The sequence below is a fragment of the Rhipicephalus microplus genome, chromosome X (assembly GCF_043290135.1).
Source record: "Rhipicephalus microplus isolate Deutch F79 chromosome X, USDA_Rmic, whole genome shotgun sequence".
NCBI lineage: Eukaryota > Metazoa > Arthropoda > Arachnida > Ixodida > Ixodidae > Rhipicephalus > Rhipicephalus microplus.
This window is the reverse complement of record NC_134710.1, coordinates 37632723-37652595: the sequence shown is the minus strand read 5'-3', so window position 1 is coordinate 37652595 and position 19873 is coordinate 37632723. Positions and strand designations below refer to the sequence as shown.

The 19873-nt window shown below is 47.1% G+C and overlaps 1 protein-coding gene across 3 annotated transcripts in view; it reads left to right on the top strand.

Annotated features, from left to right (window-relative positions):
• Positions 1 to 19873, top strand: part of REPTOR (repressed by TOR) — a 41408-nt gene that overhangs the window by 12778 nt on the left and 8757 nt on the right. For 2 of the 3 annotated variants that reach the window (XM_037426815.2, XM_075876239.1), the window contains exons 2-3: positions 8737 to 10062; positions 19384 to 19503. In XM_037426815.2, coding sequence (XP_037282712.1) covers positions 8790 to 10062; positions 19384 to 19503 — 1393 coding nt within the window. In that variant the 5' untranslated portion in view covers positions 8737 to 8789. The remainder of the gene's footprint in view (positions 1 to 8736; positions 10063 to 19383; positions 19504 to 19873) is intronic. The other variant, XM_075876240.1, reaches the window with a different exon arrangement.

Here is a 19873-nt window from a genome sequence, read left to right as displayed (position 1 = left end):
CGGAAATGCAGCCGCCGCAGCCGACATTCGAACCCGCGACCTGCGGGTCAGCAGCCGAGTACCTTAGCCACTAATGATGATGATTGATATGTGGGGTTTAACGTCCCAAAGCCACCTTATGATTGAGAGACGCCGTTGTGGAGGGCTCCGGAAATTTCGACCACCTGGGGTTCTTTAATGCGCACCCAAATCTGAGCACACGGGCTTACAACATTTCCGCCTCCATCGGAAATGCAGCCGCCGCAGCCGACATTCGAACCCGCGACCTGTGGGTCAGCAGCCGAGTACCTTAGCCACTAATGATGATGATTGATATGTGGGGTTTAACGTCCCAAAGCCACCTTATGATTGAGAGACGCCGTTGTGGAGGGCTCCGGAAATTTCGACCACCTGGGGTTCTTTAATGCGCACCCAAATCTGAGCACACGGGCTTACAACATTTCCGCCTCCATCGGAAATGCAGCCGCCGCAGCCGACATTCGAACCCGCGACCTGTGGGTCAGCAGCCGAGTACCTTAGCCACTAATGATGATGATTGATATGTGGGGTTTAACGTCCCAAAGCCACCTTATGATTGAGAGACGCCGTTGTGGAGGGCTCCGGAAATTTCGACCACCTAGGGTTCTTTAACGTGCACCCAAATCTGAGCACACGGGCTTACAACATTTCCGCCTCCATCGGAAATGCAGCCGCCGCAGCCGACATTCGAACCCGCGACCTGCGGGTCAGCAGCCGAGTACCTTAGCCACTAATGATGATGATTGATATGTGGGGTTTAACGTCCCAAAGCCACCTTATGATTGAGAGACGCCGTTGTGGAGGGCTCCGGAAATTTCGACCACCTGGGGTTCTTTAATGCGCACCCAAATCTGAGCACACGGGCTTACAACATTTCCGCCTCCATCGGAAATGCAGCCGCCGCAGCCGACATTCGAACCCGCGACCTGTGGGTCAGCAGCCGAGTACCTTAGCCACTAATGATGATGATTGATATGTGGGGTTTAACGTCCCAAAGCCACCTTATGATTGAGAGACGCCGTTGTGGAGGGCTCCGGAAATTTCCACCACCTGGGGTTCTTTAATGCGCACCCAAATCTGAGCACACGGGCTTACAACATTTCCGCCTCCATCGGAAATGCAGCCGCCGCAGCCGACATTCGAACCCGCGACCTGTGGGTCAGCAGCCGAGTACCTTAGCCACTAATGATGATGATTGATATGTGGGGTTTAACGTCCCAAAGCCACCTTATGATTGAGAGACGCCGTTGTGGAGGGCTCCGGAAATTTCGACCACCTGGGGTTCTTTAATGCGCACCCAAATCTGAGCACACGGGCTTACAACATTTCCGCCTCCATCGGAAATGCAGCCGCCGCAGCCGACATTCGAACCCGCGACCTGTGGGTCAGCAGCCGAGTACCTTAGCCACTAATGATGATGATTGATATGTGGGGTTTAACGTCCCAAAGCCACCTTATGATTGAGAGACGCCGTTGTGGAGGGCTCCGGAAATTTCGACCACCTGGGGTTCTTTAATGCGCACCCAAATCTGAGCACACGGGCTTACAACATTTCCGCCTCCATCGGAAATGCAGCCGCCGCAGCCGACATTCGAACCCGCGACCTGCGGGTCAGCAGCCGAGTACCTTAGCCACTAATGATGATGATTGATATGTGGGGTTTAACGTCCCAAAGCCACCTTATGATTGAGAGACGCCGTTGTGGAGGGCTCCGGAAATTTCGACCACCTGGGGTTCTTTAATGCGCACCCAAATCTGAGCACACGGGCTTACAACATTTCCGCCTCCATCGGAAATGCAGCCGCCGCAGCCGACATTCGAACCCGCGACCTGTGGGTCAGCAGCCGAGTACCTTAGCCACTAATGATGATGATTGATATGTGGGGTTTAACGTCCCAAAGCCACCTTATGATTGAGAGACGCCGTTGTGGAGGGCTCCGGAAATTTCGACCACCTAGGGTTCTTTAACGTGCACCCAAATCTGAGCACACGGGCTTACAACATTTCCGCCTCCATCGGAAATGCAGCCGCCGCAGCCGAGATTCGAACCCGCGACCTGCGGGTCAGCAGCCGAGTACCTTAGCCACTAGACCACCGCGGCGGGGCCTTAGCCACTAGACCACCGCGGCGGGGCTTAATCGAATCATTGCGGTTTCAATTGCGAATCTCTCAATTAGGAAAATTTAAATTTCTTCTAATCCTTTTATATTTTATTAGATTTACAAGTAATATGTGATCCCTTCTATATGATTATTCGTTTCTTGGCCAATCACCCAGAGTGGGTGTGAGCCATGCATTTCGGCCATCATCATCATTTTTTAGATGCTTTAATTAGATGCTAAGAAACAAGAAAACGCTACCGACAAATCACAATAGACAGTTATAGTTTACCGTTAGCCTGATAGCGGGATTTAAGGAAATGGCGTTACCCTGCAGCAAACGTTCGTTGTGGACGGCGTCTTAACGGTATAGCGTTTCCATGGTTTACGTGCCCCAGCTGGAATGGTGGCGCCGCTTATCGGAGAATTCGTTAGTTAAAGAATAGTGAATAGAAGAAGAAAAGGAGAATGTTTGCCAATGTCGCCGTACTAAGCATTGTTACAAGCTTATGTAGTAGTAATAAAAGTGAATAAATATGAACCACGCACCAGACTCGAAAACATTTATGTTGCCGATTTCTTTACATCGATGTTCTAGTTAGGCCTGCAGACGTTCGAAATGGGAAGCTATTTAAAAAATTACGCTAGCTTATCCGTAATACCCGGTCACGGAAGCTAACTGAAGGCAAGCGAAGCCATTTTAACCGGTCGTTTGCTGAGAACGAACTGAATCTTTTCAGCAACTACGCCACAATCGCTTCGAAACGGGCGTCCGAATACCCCTTCATGCTTATACGTACACTACGTACACCACGCTAACACGGTGACGTTAAATCTAAGAACGTACGGTAAGCGGTACGGGCAACGTCCGTATGTGTGCTATACTTCACCTTTTGCCCAGAAGAACCACTCGCTCTTGAACGATCTGATAGCCATTACGCCCGATGGAAGCACACGATCATTAAGTTTATCGCTAAATACTGCCATACCATACATTCAGATCGTTTGAAACGAGATAACTCAAGCCCGAACGAAATGTTTCTAATCTATAAGAGCCACATACAAATTTTACTCCTGAATGCCGACGATAGAAAGATATATATTTTAGCCGGAATATAGATTTCAGGTATTTGTGGTTTAGGAAAACATTGGCAAAAAGCTGTTGGGGTGGGCCCCACTATTTTGTCGGTAGCAACAAAGTTGTTTTTCTCAGTTACAGTGAAAGTGCATTTGGCTCTTCTTGAGAGAGAGAGAGAGAGAGAGAGAGAGAGAGAAAACATCTATTGAGTAAAGATTTTGAGTGAGGATTGGGAGGGTCCCTTATTCCAGGAACCCTGTGGCCCGGACAGCCCGCCGGGCTTTAGCGACGATTTGACGCTGGTCGACCAGGCCCGGCTGGGAGATCTCAGCCTCTCACACTTCACTGAGGATGTCTTTGGTCCGCATCTGGTGCTGCTGCTTGTAGCCTTGGGACGCTTACTTTGCACTGCAGTAGGAGGTGCGCCTGAGTGTCTGCCGCATTGCAGTGAGGACAGATGTAGCTATGCAACGTTGGCCTCATATGGTGCAATAGTACGCAGTGGGTGAACGTGTTGCTTTGAAGGCGCCTGTAGTCGGTGCCCTCGTCTCTTGTGAGTTTTGGATGTGGCGGAGATGATATTGTCGCGACTTGAAAATGGCAGGATACAGAACGAAGGTGCGACCAGGAAAAACAAGGTCTGTATTAACAGAACAAAAGAGCAGCCGCTTCGACGTCGTCTTCCTCGGAGCAACCGTGGGTGCTGTCCACGCTCATCACTTCGTCGTCCTCTGTTTTCTTGCCCGGCCTTTAGCCGTGACATTAGCCTCCCATTCAAGAAAGCATCGTCCCGATGCTTTATAATCAAAGTGGTTCGTACTCGCTGGAAACGCATGAATTCATTCGGAGAAATAAGGTTTCATCCGAACAACGTGCACAACTTCTGGAGCACACCTTCGACGCCTTGATGAGTGCGCAGTATCAGGAACAACCTCATAAATAATGTCACTGAGACGTCGTAGAACTTTATGGGGTCCGACGTACCGTCTTAACAGTTTTTCTGAAAGGCCATGGCGCCGAATAGGAGTCCATATCCATCTCTCCTGGCTCATATGAGACCAGTCGGTGACGAAGGTTGTACCGTCTTGAATCGTAGTCCTGCTGGCGACTAATACGTAGGCGTTCAAGTTGTCGGGCTTCTTCTTCAAGCTTGGTGATATAATCAGCACCCGTCTCGACGTTTTCGCACTCGTGCGGCAGCGTAGCATCCAGCATAGTGGTGACTTCACGACCATGAAGAAGGCGGAATGGCGTTGTTCTTGTTGTTTCTTGATGAGCCGTGTTATAGGCGAACGTGACAATATGTTAGTGGTATGGGTTGTCTTGCCTCTGCTTTTGTTGTCGAGTGGGAGATGCCTCGGATCTCGTACGGGGATGCCCGGTTGATGCATTCGTGGGCTGCGGTGTGTGCCGCTTCGTTTCCCTGGAGACCTTCGTGACTCGGAACGTACGACGATAGTTATAGCGCGAGAACAGAACGACGACAAAGGGACAAGAAGTAGCGCTCGTCTCCTTCTTGTGTCTTTTGTCGTCGTTCTGTTCTCGCGCTATAACTATCGTCATTTCGTACCAACCAGCCCAAGCTGCCACACCGAAATCCCACACGGTGCATGTGTAGGGGGGGGGGGGGGGGGGGGGGATTGTCCTTGCATTTTAGTAACTTAATCGCCACCGTGGAGACCCTGCCTTTCGGGTAGTTCCGTGCCGCCGTTTGTGAGTCGGTGAAGACCACGATGACATCCTGACTCGTCTGGGTGGCGAGTGCTATAGCAGCCTCTTCAGCTGTTTCCGCACGTTTGGCGAGCATGGTCGCCGATGCCAGTACCGTGTCCTTGTAATCTGTGACGGTAATCGCGAAGGCGTTACGTCCCGGATACGTCCACGTATCGCGCATGCGGGTCATTGCGATGGTTATTCCTGATCATGTTAACCCTGGCGAGCCGCCTTGCTCGGTGATGTTGAGGATGCAGCCGCATAACGTGCGGAACTCCCTACCTTAACCTGAAGACAGCGGTCAAACAAAAGCTAAGTTTGCTGATACGAAATGCTACAAAGCTTGCCTTATAGACCGCCTCCACTGAGCGATTGCTTCGCACTGGAGTTCACAATACGTGGGAAGAACTTGCCGAAGCACGCCTCATTAACCAGGTCGAGAGACTCTAGCTGTCACCCACAGGTCAAGCCGGCCTTCGACGCGCAGGGTACGAAACCACTCTAGAACTCGACGAAGAACGCAAAGGCAAAAATACCGTCACAGCTCCGAGAACGCCTTGAAATTCAGCAGATCCCTCGAAACGTGGCTTTTCCATGAAAAAAAAAACGTCACATTTGTCTGTATTGGCAGATACTTGTACACTTGTTTGCAACTTTCTAATTGATACAATAATCGATCAGCAAATCCCTCTTTTATGTTGCATGCCTGCGGAGCGGTCTCGTCATCGTCGCTTTGCGATTTTTCGGACGGCATGCGAGCGTTTTCGGCGGTCCTGTTTTCACTCGCAGGAAACGTTGTCTGCTTGTTGCTCTGGAGCTGTCAACACGCGTATTTCTTGCCTCTGCTCGACCGAGCTCCCACGTTAAACGGCATTATAACGATGATATTACAAACATTTCAGTGGCGAAATGGATATGCTGCCAGGGAATGTTGTTACATGCATTTTGTTCCGAAAATAATCTTAAAGGAGCACACAAAAATTGTCACTTTTTTTTTTTTTGCAATAGGAACCCCCACTTACCGCGGTTGGAAACCTTCGTTTGCGCGAGTGCGATTTATTTAGAAACGTTTTTAGAGCGCTCAGTTTCAATTTCAGAGAAGTGCCGAGCCAGGCAGGAGCCGTTTCGGGTAAACAAAGCTGGTCTCGTGATTACGCTCAAGTGTGAGTTGTGCGTTACTAACTTACTTACGAGCAAGTAAGTTAGTAACGATAGCGTGCGGCGCAGTATTGCGGAACGGGCACCTCCTTTCTATTCCAACTCCATTCAGGTGAATTAGGACTTGCCGCAATTCCGTTTCTTTTAATTCCTCAGGAAAAAAAAAAAACTTGGCCCATTCGCACTCCGGGAATGTCCAGGCAGTTCGATTCTATTCCTGCAATTCCTAAATGTAAGAAATACATCCTGATAGCTTTTTGAGCTAATAATAACTCGTGAGCAAGCGACGACAGGCCTCGCACGCGGAGCGATTGTTATCTAATAATCCCCTTCGCGCGACGGTGACGACCGGGTCGTTTCATCTTCCGCGTTTTTACACGCACGTGAAAGAGACGATGCGTGAGCGATGTTATCGGTTTGGAGACTCTGTACAGATTAGCGGCGAGCGCAAATTTACGCTGACAGTGTGTGTCCCCCCCCCCCCCTTCCTCCGCTCGGTCGACGTATTTTATACCCGCGGGCCGTCACACCCGGGCCTTCTGCCACCCTAGAACGGGGCAACCGTGGGCTCTCTTCGTCGCGAATCGTCGCGTCAGGGAGGCGCCGCCGTGGCCTTTCCTGCTTCGGGCGGTTTCCCGAACGAATGCTTTTAAAAGTGTACTCTCTCTCTGTATAGAGGGGGAGCGCATACAGTTCATCGTGTACGACTGCGTGCTGCGCTGACGTAGACCTTGGCCGACTGAGTTACGGGCGCCGATGTGTCTAGACAGAGGGCCGTTCTCGGCACGCAAGGCATTGAGAGCGTCGTTGCGCCTCTTGCAGGTGACTGGCCTCAGAGACATTCTCTAAGCAGTGTCGTCTGTCGTACTATTTTTTTTTTCTTCCGCTTCTTTTTTTTTTTTAGCATCTCTTTTCTCTCACCCTCTACTCCCCTTACTCCTTCTATCCGCCATACCCTTACTTTCTTCCCAGCACAGGGTAGCCAGCCGGTCTGAGAACTGGCTAACCTCCCTGTCCCTCTTCTCTTTGTCTTCTTATATACTCCCCCAAATCGCTTAGATACTGCTGTACAATCTTCTGTCATCAAGACCACCGATTTAGTATACCTACATAGTATTTGCTGGATTGTCATTGCCTGCTTTATGTCAAGTGTGCAGATGATGCTGACCGCGAAAAATACCGGCAAAAAAAAAAAAAAAGTCTTTCGCTGGTATCAGCTTGCACACAACCGTCGTTGCTTTTGAAACGACAAATCCCGCGGTATCGCGTGTCAACTATCCAAGAAACTTTCAAGCGTGAAATGTCGATACTTTAGAGTACTTACAATTAAACTTTAAAGTGAAAAAATTCTGGAGTACGCAGAATTTCGCATGCCTTCAAGCACAATTTTTGAGGGAGCGAGAGAACGAACTATCAGGTTAATAAAGACTCACAAAATAAAAACCAGAAAGCTGCAAAAGTTCATCAATTTAACTGTAAAAAGTATTTTTGCGACACATTTATTAGTTCGAAGCACGAAAAAAGAAGTGCAAGTCTCACATTGGACCATCTTCGCTCGCCTAATCAAACCAGAGATGTGGTATTTTTGCCACACAGTTAATATAATAAATCACCGTATTAGTTTGAAGCACGCAAAAAAGAAGTGTAAGTTTCGCATTGGACAGATATTTCACGTTGCTATGGCGTTAAAATCACATGTATATAGCCCGAAACATACGCGACAATCCGCCCGATGGAAGCACACGATGCCTATGCCTGGGTGATGTCATATGAGGCGTCACTACCGACTACAGCGCTGTGCCATGGCACGCTCGCGCTCGGCGGCCGCCGCAAGCAGGAGAAAGGAGGTGGAACGAACAGGACGTATCCGTTTACGCTGCGATATTCAGTTGTTCTTTCTTTTGGCGCCTCTACACTGGGCTACAGTTACAGGGGCATTTACTACGCCCTAAAGTTATTTATCAGTCAACCTAAAAGAATATCGAGCTGAATTCATCTTTTGAAACATTTTGATGATATTCCGTAATTAAGTTGTATTAACTATTCCTAGCTTATACGAGAAGTATTGCGAAAAAAACACTGAAAAGAGAAAAAAAAATCACCTAACACTCGGCCAATCCCCTGCATTGGGTATGAGCCGTGAGAAGAGGACAACAACATTATGCACGATGTAACAGGTAAGTGCCATCATCAGTGAGTGAGGGTCAGCATCATCATCACTCTCCGCTGGGAAATAACATGCGTGTACGAGCTTCGTTCGACTTGAATCCTACCTCTTGTAACTGTCCAGCGGTAATTTAATTTTTATTAAATTATAAATTGCGTACTTTTCAAAGACATTATGAAGTTATTCGCAAAAAAAAAAAATCACCGCGACCGCTCGGTAGAACACTGAGTAGACGACGGCGAAGGTGCCCCGTACGGCGGCGCGGACTCTCTAACCGGAAGTCGGTGTAGATTGGCGCCGTAGCCTCATTGCGAGAAGCAACATTTTGCTTTGTCACTGAGCTCTGAAAGAGAAGATTGCTGTATAAATGAATGACAAGTGTTTTTAAGGCAGACGTTTCATTTACGAGGCCGCTAGTTTTTCATCGGCTCTCCCTTGAGCGCACAATTCTAGTTAGTCGGAGTGGCTCAGTGCGCGAATAAGCTGTGCCAATGTCATTGCAGATCGAGCCGCAGCCTTGGAGGTTCCCCGAGATACTGCGCTGGGCCCGCCAGCCATGCTGGGCTCGGCTGAATGGGCAGCAGCGCGCGGCTGGGCGCCGGCCGCCCCGCGCGCTGCACAGGACCCGTTGCGGCTGCCCGAACTCGAAGGCAGCGTCGACCCGGACCAGTGGCTGTCCGTGGAGAGCCTCAGCTTCGAGGCTGGGCTGTACGGGCCAGAGCCAAAGGAAGAGAAGGCCGACCTGGCCGAGGCTCTGTGGGAGCTCGAGGCCGACGACCCGTACTCTCGAGTACCCGACAAGAACGAGCCGGGCGACCAGAGCCCCTCTTTCTGGGCAATGGACTTCGAACTGAGCAAGTTGGATGCCATGTTGAAGCCCGACAAGCAGCCTCCGCCGCTCAAGGACCCTACGCTGGCGGAGCTGAATGCTGACGAGTCCGGCCTCGACGGGCTGGACGTCAACGACATCCTACGTGACTTCCAGCAACAGACCAGCTGGAGCAGCTTCACGGCGCCGTCTCAGTTGGCCGACCTGTTGGCGAGGCCTGTGAAGACCGAGATCCTGACGCCTGTTCTCTCTACGAGCGTGCCGGCATCGACCTGCCTCGCTGTGCCAGCCCCGCCACTGCAGCAGGTCTCCGCCGAGCCAGTGCTGCAGCGTGCCATGCTCGCTCAGGCCGAGCCTGTACAGGCGAGCCCTGCGGCGCAGTCAGCGCCCAGCGAGGTGCCGGCGAGCGGCAAACCGCGCTCGCGCATCCTGGCCGAGCGGCTTTCGTGCTCGGCGCCCGAGTCTCAGTTGAGCCAGCTGTCCATGGACGAGGGCTTCAGCAGCCAGGACTCTGACGAGGCGCTCACGTCGGACGCCGAGTCGCAGGCGAGCCAAGAGGCTGTCGAGCCGGGATCGCCGGACGGTCAGAAGAAAAAGAAGCGCTACTTTTGGCAGTACAATGTGCAGGCAAAGGGTCCCAAGGGCCCTCGTCTGTCCATGGCGCGTGACTCGGCCGATCCGCACGTGCTGCATGACGTCACTGATCCCGTGTTCAGTCCGGAATGCCAGCTCGAGGGCGTCAAGCACGCGGGCAAAGCGCGTCGTGGCGACGGCAACGATCTGACGCCTAACCCCCGCAAGCTCTACAACATCGGTATGGAACTGAAGAAGCTGGGTCGTATCATCAATGAGCTCACGCCTGTTAGCGAGCTACCCTTCAACGCGCGGCACAAGTCGCGCAAGGAGAAGAACAAGCTGGCCTCGCGCGCCTGCCGCCTCAAGAAGAAGGCCCAGCACGAAGCCAACAAGCTCAAACTGTACGGACTGCAGCAAGAGCACCGTAAGCGCTGCACGCCTTTTGTTTACGACCCCACTTCCCTCCGCGATCGATCGGCTTCTCTTGCTCGTTTCGCCTCTGCATGCGGAATTGCAGCCTACTGCACCGGGGTCGCGTGACGTCATGGGCGCGTTGTCAGCTTGGATTGGCCCGCCTTCGTTAACTGAAATTAGAAGGCCATCGATCGCCCTGTTGGTGGCTGCGGCGCAGCATGCTGTTTGTCGCTGCTTTTTTATCAGTCCTATTATCCTCGTTAGACGCGCGCCCGCTGTTGCCAAAGGCCGCCATTTCAGCACGCGTGTGACTGCCCCCCCCCCGGGCGCACTTCGGCCGCTGTTGCAGACGGCGGGTCGCCGCCATTTTGATTTTTCTCTCCGCGCGCCGTCATCTCGGACTTGCGCGCGCGGTGCAGCCTAGCGCGGCCGAAACCCTCACGGCGTTACAGATTCACGAGTGGCGTGGAAAAGATGGAGTAAATTCTGGCCGCATTTCTTTGTTTAGGTGCGAGAAAAAAAAAGGGGGGGGGGGGGACAGTCTGGTTAAGCAAGGTTATATGGAACAAATAAGTACACAATGACTCAAGCTGCTGCTGCATCATCGTAAAGGGCTTACCACCACCTTCGGTTAATTTTTTGCTGTGCAAGCCTATGCATGCATTTAGGAACATAACGAAGATTTCGTACCCCTCTCCCATCTCCTGTTTGTGTGTATGCATGTGTGACATACCCGGCACTTCAGGCAACTCCCAAAAAATCATACATAGGTTTTTCAGAGAGGAAAAAAAAAAACTTGCTTCAAAAGTAAATCTGTGTAATGTGCTAGACGACCGTGTATGGTAATGTTAACTATCATTTAAACACTAAACACCATCCTGACTGTCCATGGGCATCAGGGTCACCAGGGGGGTGCAATATGGTCATGTGCCCTCCTCAAGCCAAACCTGCACTTGCCCCCCCCCCCCCCCTTCTTTGTCTACTATGGAAGACAGCTTTGTACCCCTCCCCCCCAAGAGAAAATCCTGCCAATGCTCATGACTTTGCCTAATAATTCGTGCAGTTGTTCAAATTATTGCAGTGTCTATTTCAGTAACGAGGGTTTCTTATTGGGATATTTTATCCAGTGAGTTACGTAACATTCGAATTATAATACTGAAGTTGAGCAGTATAGCCACATCTGCTTAACTGAAACCCAAGGCTAGCACCTTTGCCAACTAGAATTTCACGTGTGTTTTTTTATGGAAGATATGTAAAAAAGTACTGCTTTAGGGGCATTGGAAAAACAGCCTACTAAAGTATCAGTGTATTTAAGTTTAACTTTTTGTTTGTTTGTGCTCTTTTTTTCTTTTTTTTAAGGGGCCTTGCGACACTATTTGAGCATGCGTTTTTCATCGGTCCTTCTGGTGCTGTAGAATGTGCCCATATAGTTGCGCAAATAGCAACACCGAAATCGGCGCTCTGTTATAATTTTAATTCACGCGACAAACTGCCTTGATTTTCGACTATGGTGACACACATTGACTGTGTTTGTTATGGGGAATGACGGCATGTCATGTGACGTGACGACAAAGGCCGTTCACTTTTAATTGGCTTGTTGCGACAAATAGCACGCAATATTCATATGGTGGTAGCTAGGCCATACAAGTGAATGCTAACACAGCAAAAAACCTTTTCACCCTTTCTCAGAAAGAAATCATTCCTGTTTCTAAACGATGTAGTTTCAGAACAGTGAGCACAACACTTAGCCTGCAAACAAGACTATGGTACACCAGTAACTAAAAGTGGAAACGCGTGCCACGTTTTAGCAAGCCAAGAATGCAACAGGCGGTGGGTGCCGGCGCTGCCATAGAACGCGTCTTGCAAGCAAGCCGAGAAGTGACCTCGCCCAAAGCGTGTATGTACATGTAATACACCTTTCACAAGTAGCAACTGGACTCTTTCGTTACCGTGCAAAAATGGTTGTTTTTCAGATGTCTTGGGAAGATTGTTTTGGCCAGTTCGAAAAGTACTCCAGAACGCATTGCAGCACATTAAACTTTGCACAATGAAATGTTCTTTCCAAAAAATATATGCTGTAGAGCAATAAAAATATTTTAGAATGAATAAAAATGTGAAAAGTGTGGAATTTTTGATTGCCAGCTGGTAAACAGTGCAATGAAAAACACTATATGTGCAAAAATATTCACATAAAAAAAAATTCAAAATATACACTTTGTAGATAAATGACCCAGGAACAGCATAAAAAATAATAAATGTTGTACAAAATGTTTCTCTTCACATAGACAAAGAAAATCGGAACTGAGGTGCTGCTTCGTTCTTCTTGCCATGTGGTGAAGCATTGTATGGTTTTTCGTGAAACGCAAGAGTACTCGTACACTTTTCTCGGTAAATTTTCGCTGTCTTGCTATAAAAGCCTCCAGGTGTGCCAATATAAACAGATACCCGTGACGTGAATAATCCCTCTATAAATGAGATCTCCAATGGACTTGGTGCTATTTCATCTAGCGTCACCTCTTTCCAAGAGCCACCTTAATCCGCATAGGCTGGCATTCAAATATGTGCATCCAAGCATATTTGTTTGCATTTTTTCACCTATAGTATTAAAAAAAATTACAATATCGCATGCATTTTTTAATCATTTCGCACTGATCTGTAGTCAGGGCCAAGATGGACTCTTGGGGCTTTCTTGTCGTTAGGAGAAGTTCTGCAGCCAGTGCCACCACACCGCACCCCAGAAAAGTGTGGACCACGCTCGTAATCAGAGTAGCTATAAGGTTGTGCACAAAAGTCAGAACCTATACGCTCTTGCGGCGGAGGAGACAACTTGAGGATTTAAAAAAAAAAGAAAACATGAATGGCCACGGATGTCTCAGGCTGACACAAAACATCATCAACATAAAACTTGAAGTTGAGGCGCTATCATCCTCAAACTCTAAGCTCGTCCTCACTCAATTCAGGTGGGGTTGCAAGACAATTTCGAGCAGCGCATGTGTTTTGCAGGGCTGGTGCAAGCGTGAAAACGACATCATAAACGTTACTAGTGACACTACATGCGATCCTGTGTTTGATATAACGATGCAAGCAAAACAAAAACTGCTGGAAACTGTCAGAGAAGGCCACCTCGACACTTCAAGCACGCGGCGGAGCTTCGTAAATATTTCGCGTAGAACAAATTTTCCCCGACTACTAGGAACAGCTTTCTTGAATAGTTGGCATAAATTTCTGGCAATTATTACTGCTCAAGATAGTAAAATTGCAAAGCTCACACTTTAATTCAATGTTTGGCTTGCAAAGGTTCTTTTCATTGCAGAGCTTAGATGTTACTGTAAGCATAATCATGAGCAGCACGCACTTCTGTCAATTCGCCAACCTAGTGCACTTTTCCAACAATACGCGCACATTGATTCGTGCAAAGGTTTGTCAACAATCACTATGTTGCCAAAACAGGCAAATTCAAATTGATTGTGAAAGTTTAGTGACTGGACTAATTACTAGAAAGTGCTGGGTGCATGAGAAACAAATTTACTATGCCAAAAACAACAATCCAAAAGCGTTGATCAGTGGTGATTGATTAAAATAAGCATGGTAACGAAAGAGTTGAGTGCACTTTGAGCGAGTACACTTCACCATGAGTGTCATTTGCACGCTGTCACACAAGCAAGTTTAGTGTCACTCGCTGCAAAGTACACTCGCCTTCAAGTGTGTCTACCAACCTCACTTCGCTGCGAGGGCTGCAACGAAGTGTGTAGCCTCAGTAAAAGTGGCTTGTGCAGAAATTCGCTGTTGCCTAAAGCTGATGATGATTTGTGGGGTTTAACGTCCCAAAACCACCATATGATTATGAGCGCCGCCGTAATGGAGGGCTCCGGAAATTTCGACCACCTGGGGTTCTTTAATGTGCGCCCAAATCTGAGCACACGGGCCTACAACATTTCCGCCTCCATCGGAAATGCAGCTGCCGCAGCCGGGATTTGAACCCGCGACCTGCGGGTCAGCAGCCGAGTACCTTAGCCACTAGACCATCGCGGCGGGGCATTGTTGCCTAAAGCGGCACTCATACTATTTTCAGGCCAATGTTTTTGTTATGAGAAATACTGCTATGTATTAAAACAAGTCATGAAATGCAGCAAAAAACCTCGCTACTTTCACCGTCAGGCAGTTTGTGGCCACTTCCGCTAGGGGGATGCGGCAGCACATGCTGTGCAATGGCTGCGTCCATCGCATTGTTTACTTCCAGGCACACTTGCACATGTGTAGGTGAGTTGTTCTATAGTCATTTAAGATGGCATGTGCCACAGATGCTACTTCCACGAAGACAACATGGTCCGACGATGATACACAGGTGCAAAAATAAGAAATATACGGTGTGCTACAAATTTGTCAATTGTCACTGCCATCATTTTTCCAAAGTACACTTCTCTTTTTCGTATAGCAGTGAACCGCCAAAATGACACTTCATGAGCGTATATACACTTGCTCACAGTGCACTCAAGTTGCCACGTGTGACAGGGGTATTACGCAGTGTGACCGTGAGAGCGTCTGTTACCCAACGCATGTGGTTCGTAGTAACTCAAAATGACGCAATTTAAAAAGAGCGGCAGCGAGGTATTGTGTGAAGGCCAACATGAGGTAGCCTTTTCGGTATATGAGACACGCGCTGTGATTGGAAGCGGTGTTTGACGTCAGCAGGCGAGTGAAATGCGAAAGAGAACATTTCTCCTCCTCGTCTGCTCGAGTTTTGAACTTTGAGGACGCATATTTTCCACCATTATTGTTGCATTCGTCTCAGTAATCATTGCTACACGCATTGTGGTGCTTAATAAGGCTGTTCCAATAGTGTCGCAGGGCCCCTTTAAGGACAGGAAAGTACAGGAAAGTGGTGTTTCATATTTCTCATGGGCAGACTAGGCTTCACTACTGGTTGGTTTTAATTTTGAAATCGCAGTGAATGCCAGGACTTAAGTAATTTTGAATCGGCTACCTGCATATAGCAGTTTGTCATAAAGTTAAATTTCTACTTCTTAGAAATCTTAGAAATCTTAGAATGAAGAGACAAAATCACTCTATCACAGGTAATACAATAAATGTGGGGGTGAAACAGCTGTGCCAATTGTGCCAATTTGATACAATTGCCGATTGTAGCACCGAGCTGCGCGAAACCCGTGAAGTTTGCTTAAATTGTGCCAAAATTCCCAGCCAGCCTCAAAATTTTTTTCATGTGCGCTGATTTCGGTGAAAAATGCAGGCCTGATTGGCCATCTGTAGCTTGCACCATCAGTCAAAGGGCGCATACCCGAACTATAGTGACTAGAATATACTTAAAACATTCTAGGCACCCATCCTATGCTCGCGAGATGTGATCGACCAGATAAAGTAACAACGTTGGGCACCCATCGGTCCGCTGACTGCAACCGATATTTATTGGCGAGACGACAGAACTTCAAGACAAAAATGAGTTGCTGTAGCCACCAATGCTTTGTGGGAAACGAGAGTTTCCTAGCATGAAAATGCGGTTATGGCAGCTACGGCTTGTAAAAGCTGGAAGCGTATGCCGCATTTTCCTCGCGTGAACAAGCTTGACGTGCTGCGAACAACAGCGTTGCCAGCGACCATGTTCATTGCCTTAGCAGTGGCACATAAAACACTTATTTTTGTGTTGTAGCTGCGTCTCCCCTGCCAGGCTCCTGGCGATAGATATCCGGTACCGTCACCGGACCAACGGGTGTGCGCCGTTATTACTTCAACTGGTTGAACACGCCGTGCAAAAAGGGGGGGGGGGGGGGGGGTAGTGGTGTAGCACTTAGAAAATTTCTTAGCTTTGGTTCTAGTGCTGCTTGAGCCTCCTTCGTCACAGTATTTCGCAGTGCCCTGCGGAAAAGCCTACTGAGATATATAAGGGGCTGTTAGCCCTAGTGGAACACTGCACATTTTGCTCAGTTACTCATGCTTAGTTACTCATGCTGCACAATTCTGAGTGCCAGTATAATCACCGACGTCTAAGTAACCTACTGGCAATGATTTGAAACAGTGTATGACATTTCTGCTTCCATAAAAAAGCAAACTAAATTCTGCGCTGTTTTTTTTTTTCTCACCTCTACTCCTAGGTTTTACGAATCTCCCCCAAATTTCAAGGTTGTGTGCTTGGCAGGTTGATATTTAAATTCGCAAAGTCTGTCAAATGATTTGACAGGTGCAGCAAATGCTAATGTGGATTTTATCATTGTTTGCTCAGCCGGGTGGTTCAAAATAATACTTTGATTGAAATAGCAGTGCTCATGTTCATACTGCATGATTTAGGTGATGTTGAATGGTTTATACAAATTTGTTTGTGTAAGCCTTATTTTTTTACACTGCTACAAATTTGGTATTTCATGATAAGAAATGCATGTTTTTCACCCCGTGACCTGCTCTAAATTTAGAATTTATGCTCCAAAAGCAACATTTGCTGTTTCGAAAGTTGCTCCAAATCGTATTTCGGCTGTTGCACCCCTGTGAATAAACATGTGGTACCTTAGGGGCCCTAATTTGTATTAATTATAACTGCTAGAGGTCAAGGAAAGGCACATAATAAGTTATTTGTTGCTATAATTTAGGTGTAAAAATAGCAATCCAGGCAATTTTATGTTCTATTTTATAATGTTGTTATGCTGAGTGAGCTCACTTAGACTCACTCATGAAATTCACATAGTCTTTAGGACTCAGTTGGACTCGCACTCATCAAAGTTTTTTTCAGCTGTACTCGCTCATACCCGGACTCACTAAAGTTTAGCTCCATCGAACTCCCTCAAGCTTATACTCACCAAAGTATTACTCACCCGGACTCAGACTCATGGCTCAATCTGAGTGAGGTGACTCATGAGTGAGCGAGTTAGCCAACCTATGCCCATGAGTAATATTGCTCGATAATAATGCCTTATAATATGCCTTTACTGTTTAATGAAAAGTTGCTGCATCTTCAGGTTCACAAATATATATATTTCACAAACATTTTCACAAACAAATATATATTTCACAAAACAAATATAGGTTCACAAACTTTTCCACAACTGCAGTGGTTTTTCAGGCTGAGTAAACAAAGCTGTAGGAACCGTGGTAATAATAGTTAGACAATTTGCATGCTTTAAATGACCACAGTAATGTATCAAATGATTTCTTCCACACACATATGTTTTATGTGAGCATGGACTTGTATCAGTTACTCTATTTCCTTGCTTTAGAAATGGCTAAATATTGCCAAAAGGAACTGTCTACCATGCTTCATAATTTTTTTCTTTTGTATCGCAATAAAAAGCGTGTCATCTGAAGTGTCCAAGCTTCCAATGGTTTCTCTGGAAAGCAAGTAGAAATTTTTAAAAAAGAATTTTGCTATCCGCGTTCGGTCTTTTTCTATTGGTGTGATGAATGTTCACAGCACTGGTTGGTGAAAGCAGTGACGATGGTAGTGCCAGTAAAAATAGAAAATCGAAGTCGCAGTTTTTGCAGGTTTCAAAAGTTTTGTTTAATAATAAAATGAATATCATAGTGGTCATTTAAAGCATGCAAATTGTTAAATAAACTATTATTACCACGGTTCCTCCACTTTGTTTAGTCAGCCTGACAAGCCGCCACAGTCGAGTAGAAAAGTTAGTATGTTCCAGCAACGCTGGTACGCCTGATGAGCCGCCGCAGTCGAGCGGAAAAGTTAGTTTGTTCCAGCAAGGTTGGTACGCCGGAGCTGTGAAATGAAGTGTAGTGGTTCCAGTGATGCCAAGCATGTTACTAAAACAAAAATGAGACGCACTGCACAAAATAACAGAAGGTCCTTGCTGTCTTTCAGTTATGTTTAGGTGTTCTGTGTTGCATATCAGATATGAGAGCCAGCATGGACGTGGTGAAGGAGAACATGATGGCAAAATCTTCAATGTAGAACAATGGTGAATACTGGCTTGCACTTAATGCATGAGAAGTCGTGCAACATTACTAGATTACCTTGGACTCACGGGCATGGTTCAAAACTTCTCTAAAGTCGGTCACACTGCTATTGGCCAAATACTCTTTTTTGTTGTTTTTCTGATGGGCTGTGCTGGACGCAGTGCTCGCATTTCTCCGCCGTAGGCAGGCAGGTAGGAGAATGCACCTCCAGGTGCCTTTTCGAACGCCTGATAAAAAAGCGAAAGCTACTCTCTGGTGCAGCCGAAAGCTGTCTCAAGTGCATAAAATACAATTTCAAATTATACATGCTTGTTCTTAAAGGGACACTAAAGGCAACTATTAAGTTGATGTTGATTGTTGAAATAGCGGTCCAGAAACATCATAGTGTTACTTTTGTGCCAAGGAAAGGCCTATTTTGAAAAAAGATTGCGTTTTAGTGGTCCACATCGGGTTAGCGCTCTTCAAGTTACCCACCTCAATAAAACGTTTGACGTTACTGTTGCTGTGCACAATGTTGCCCGGCTTTATTGCCTGGCTGCCGATACTATAGTAGCAACAGAGGGAAAGTAGCGGGAGCAGCAGCAATGGTTATTGAACAATTTTTAGCCATGGCTTTCAAAATTGCCAGACGTGTTTGGTTCAACTGGGCCCCGCTAGGTGGCACGACATGTACAGTTTAACCAGGCGAAAATTGAACTTTTGAACCACTCGCGCCATTCTTCATAGTGATGTCCCACGTTTCTCTTTTTCCACGAATCAAACAGAAACGAACAAGCAGCATTTTATTACGTCCCTTGATACATGGGAGGTTCCTTATTTAGTGCAGCTGGATTGATTACTAGTGATTAATTGTAGGCGGTTCTTCTGACGTAATCGGGATCATTTTGAAAATGTCCTACAGTGGCGTATGTATTCTTGCGAATTTACCTTAATTTCTCGATAAGTAGGGCACTGCTGTTGACGAAATTGTCGTTTTAGACATTGTCATACATTGAGCTTTCACTCTGATGTAAATTGTATTCTCATTTTTGCCTAAATCTGAGAACTTTTGCTGAGCACTATACAGTCCCTTTAATTTCTGAGATATGTCAACACCACTCCCCCTTGTCAGCGTATCCCAGATTTTCGCTAATAGGAACGTGGTCACCCTAGTGATGGTATATGTTTTTATGCCCAAGTCGGTGATGGATTCGAGAGGGGGCAACAGTAGGGGCGATCGCTCACATTAACAGTATTTATGCTATGATAGCATTTTCGTGGTAGTAAAAACAAAAGTAATGACCACACCCCCATCTCCCATGTTCCTTCAAGTGACCCCCCTTAAAATGAGTGGCTAGATCCACCCCTAGCCCAACTTTCATAGTAAATGGATGCTTTCTTTTGAGTGATCTTTATTTCTTTGTTTTGTTTTTCCCAGGACGACTAATTGCTCTTTTCGAGGAAGCCAAGAAGCTTTTGCGCGACAAGGTGGAAAGCCACCAAGCAGACAGGCGGGAAGCTTCATCTGCTCATCTTGAAGCTTTGATTAAAAGACATGGTGAGTCATTACAGCCTTGTGGACTAATTGGTAATGATTGATGTTAAATGCAAAAATAGGGTGCAGTACAAATAAAGGACAAGAAAGAGAATGACACGGCGCAGCTGTGTCATCATTCTCTTTTTTTTTTCTTTTTTCTACTGCACCCCATTTTTGCATTTAGGGTTACTCTAGAAGTACTGAAGAATAATGAACATTCATATCCATTCTGTTACTAAATCTGTTTATCTTGTTTTAACATATTCACTAGGAGCCATATTTTACTACAGTTCTTAACTTTTTTTTTTCTGGAATTGTTGCTTGCTTCTACTCCTCTCTTCCTTTGAGGAATGCGAAAAAACTTATCTATAAGGGAGCAAGCTTGGTGTTC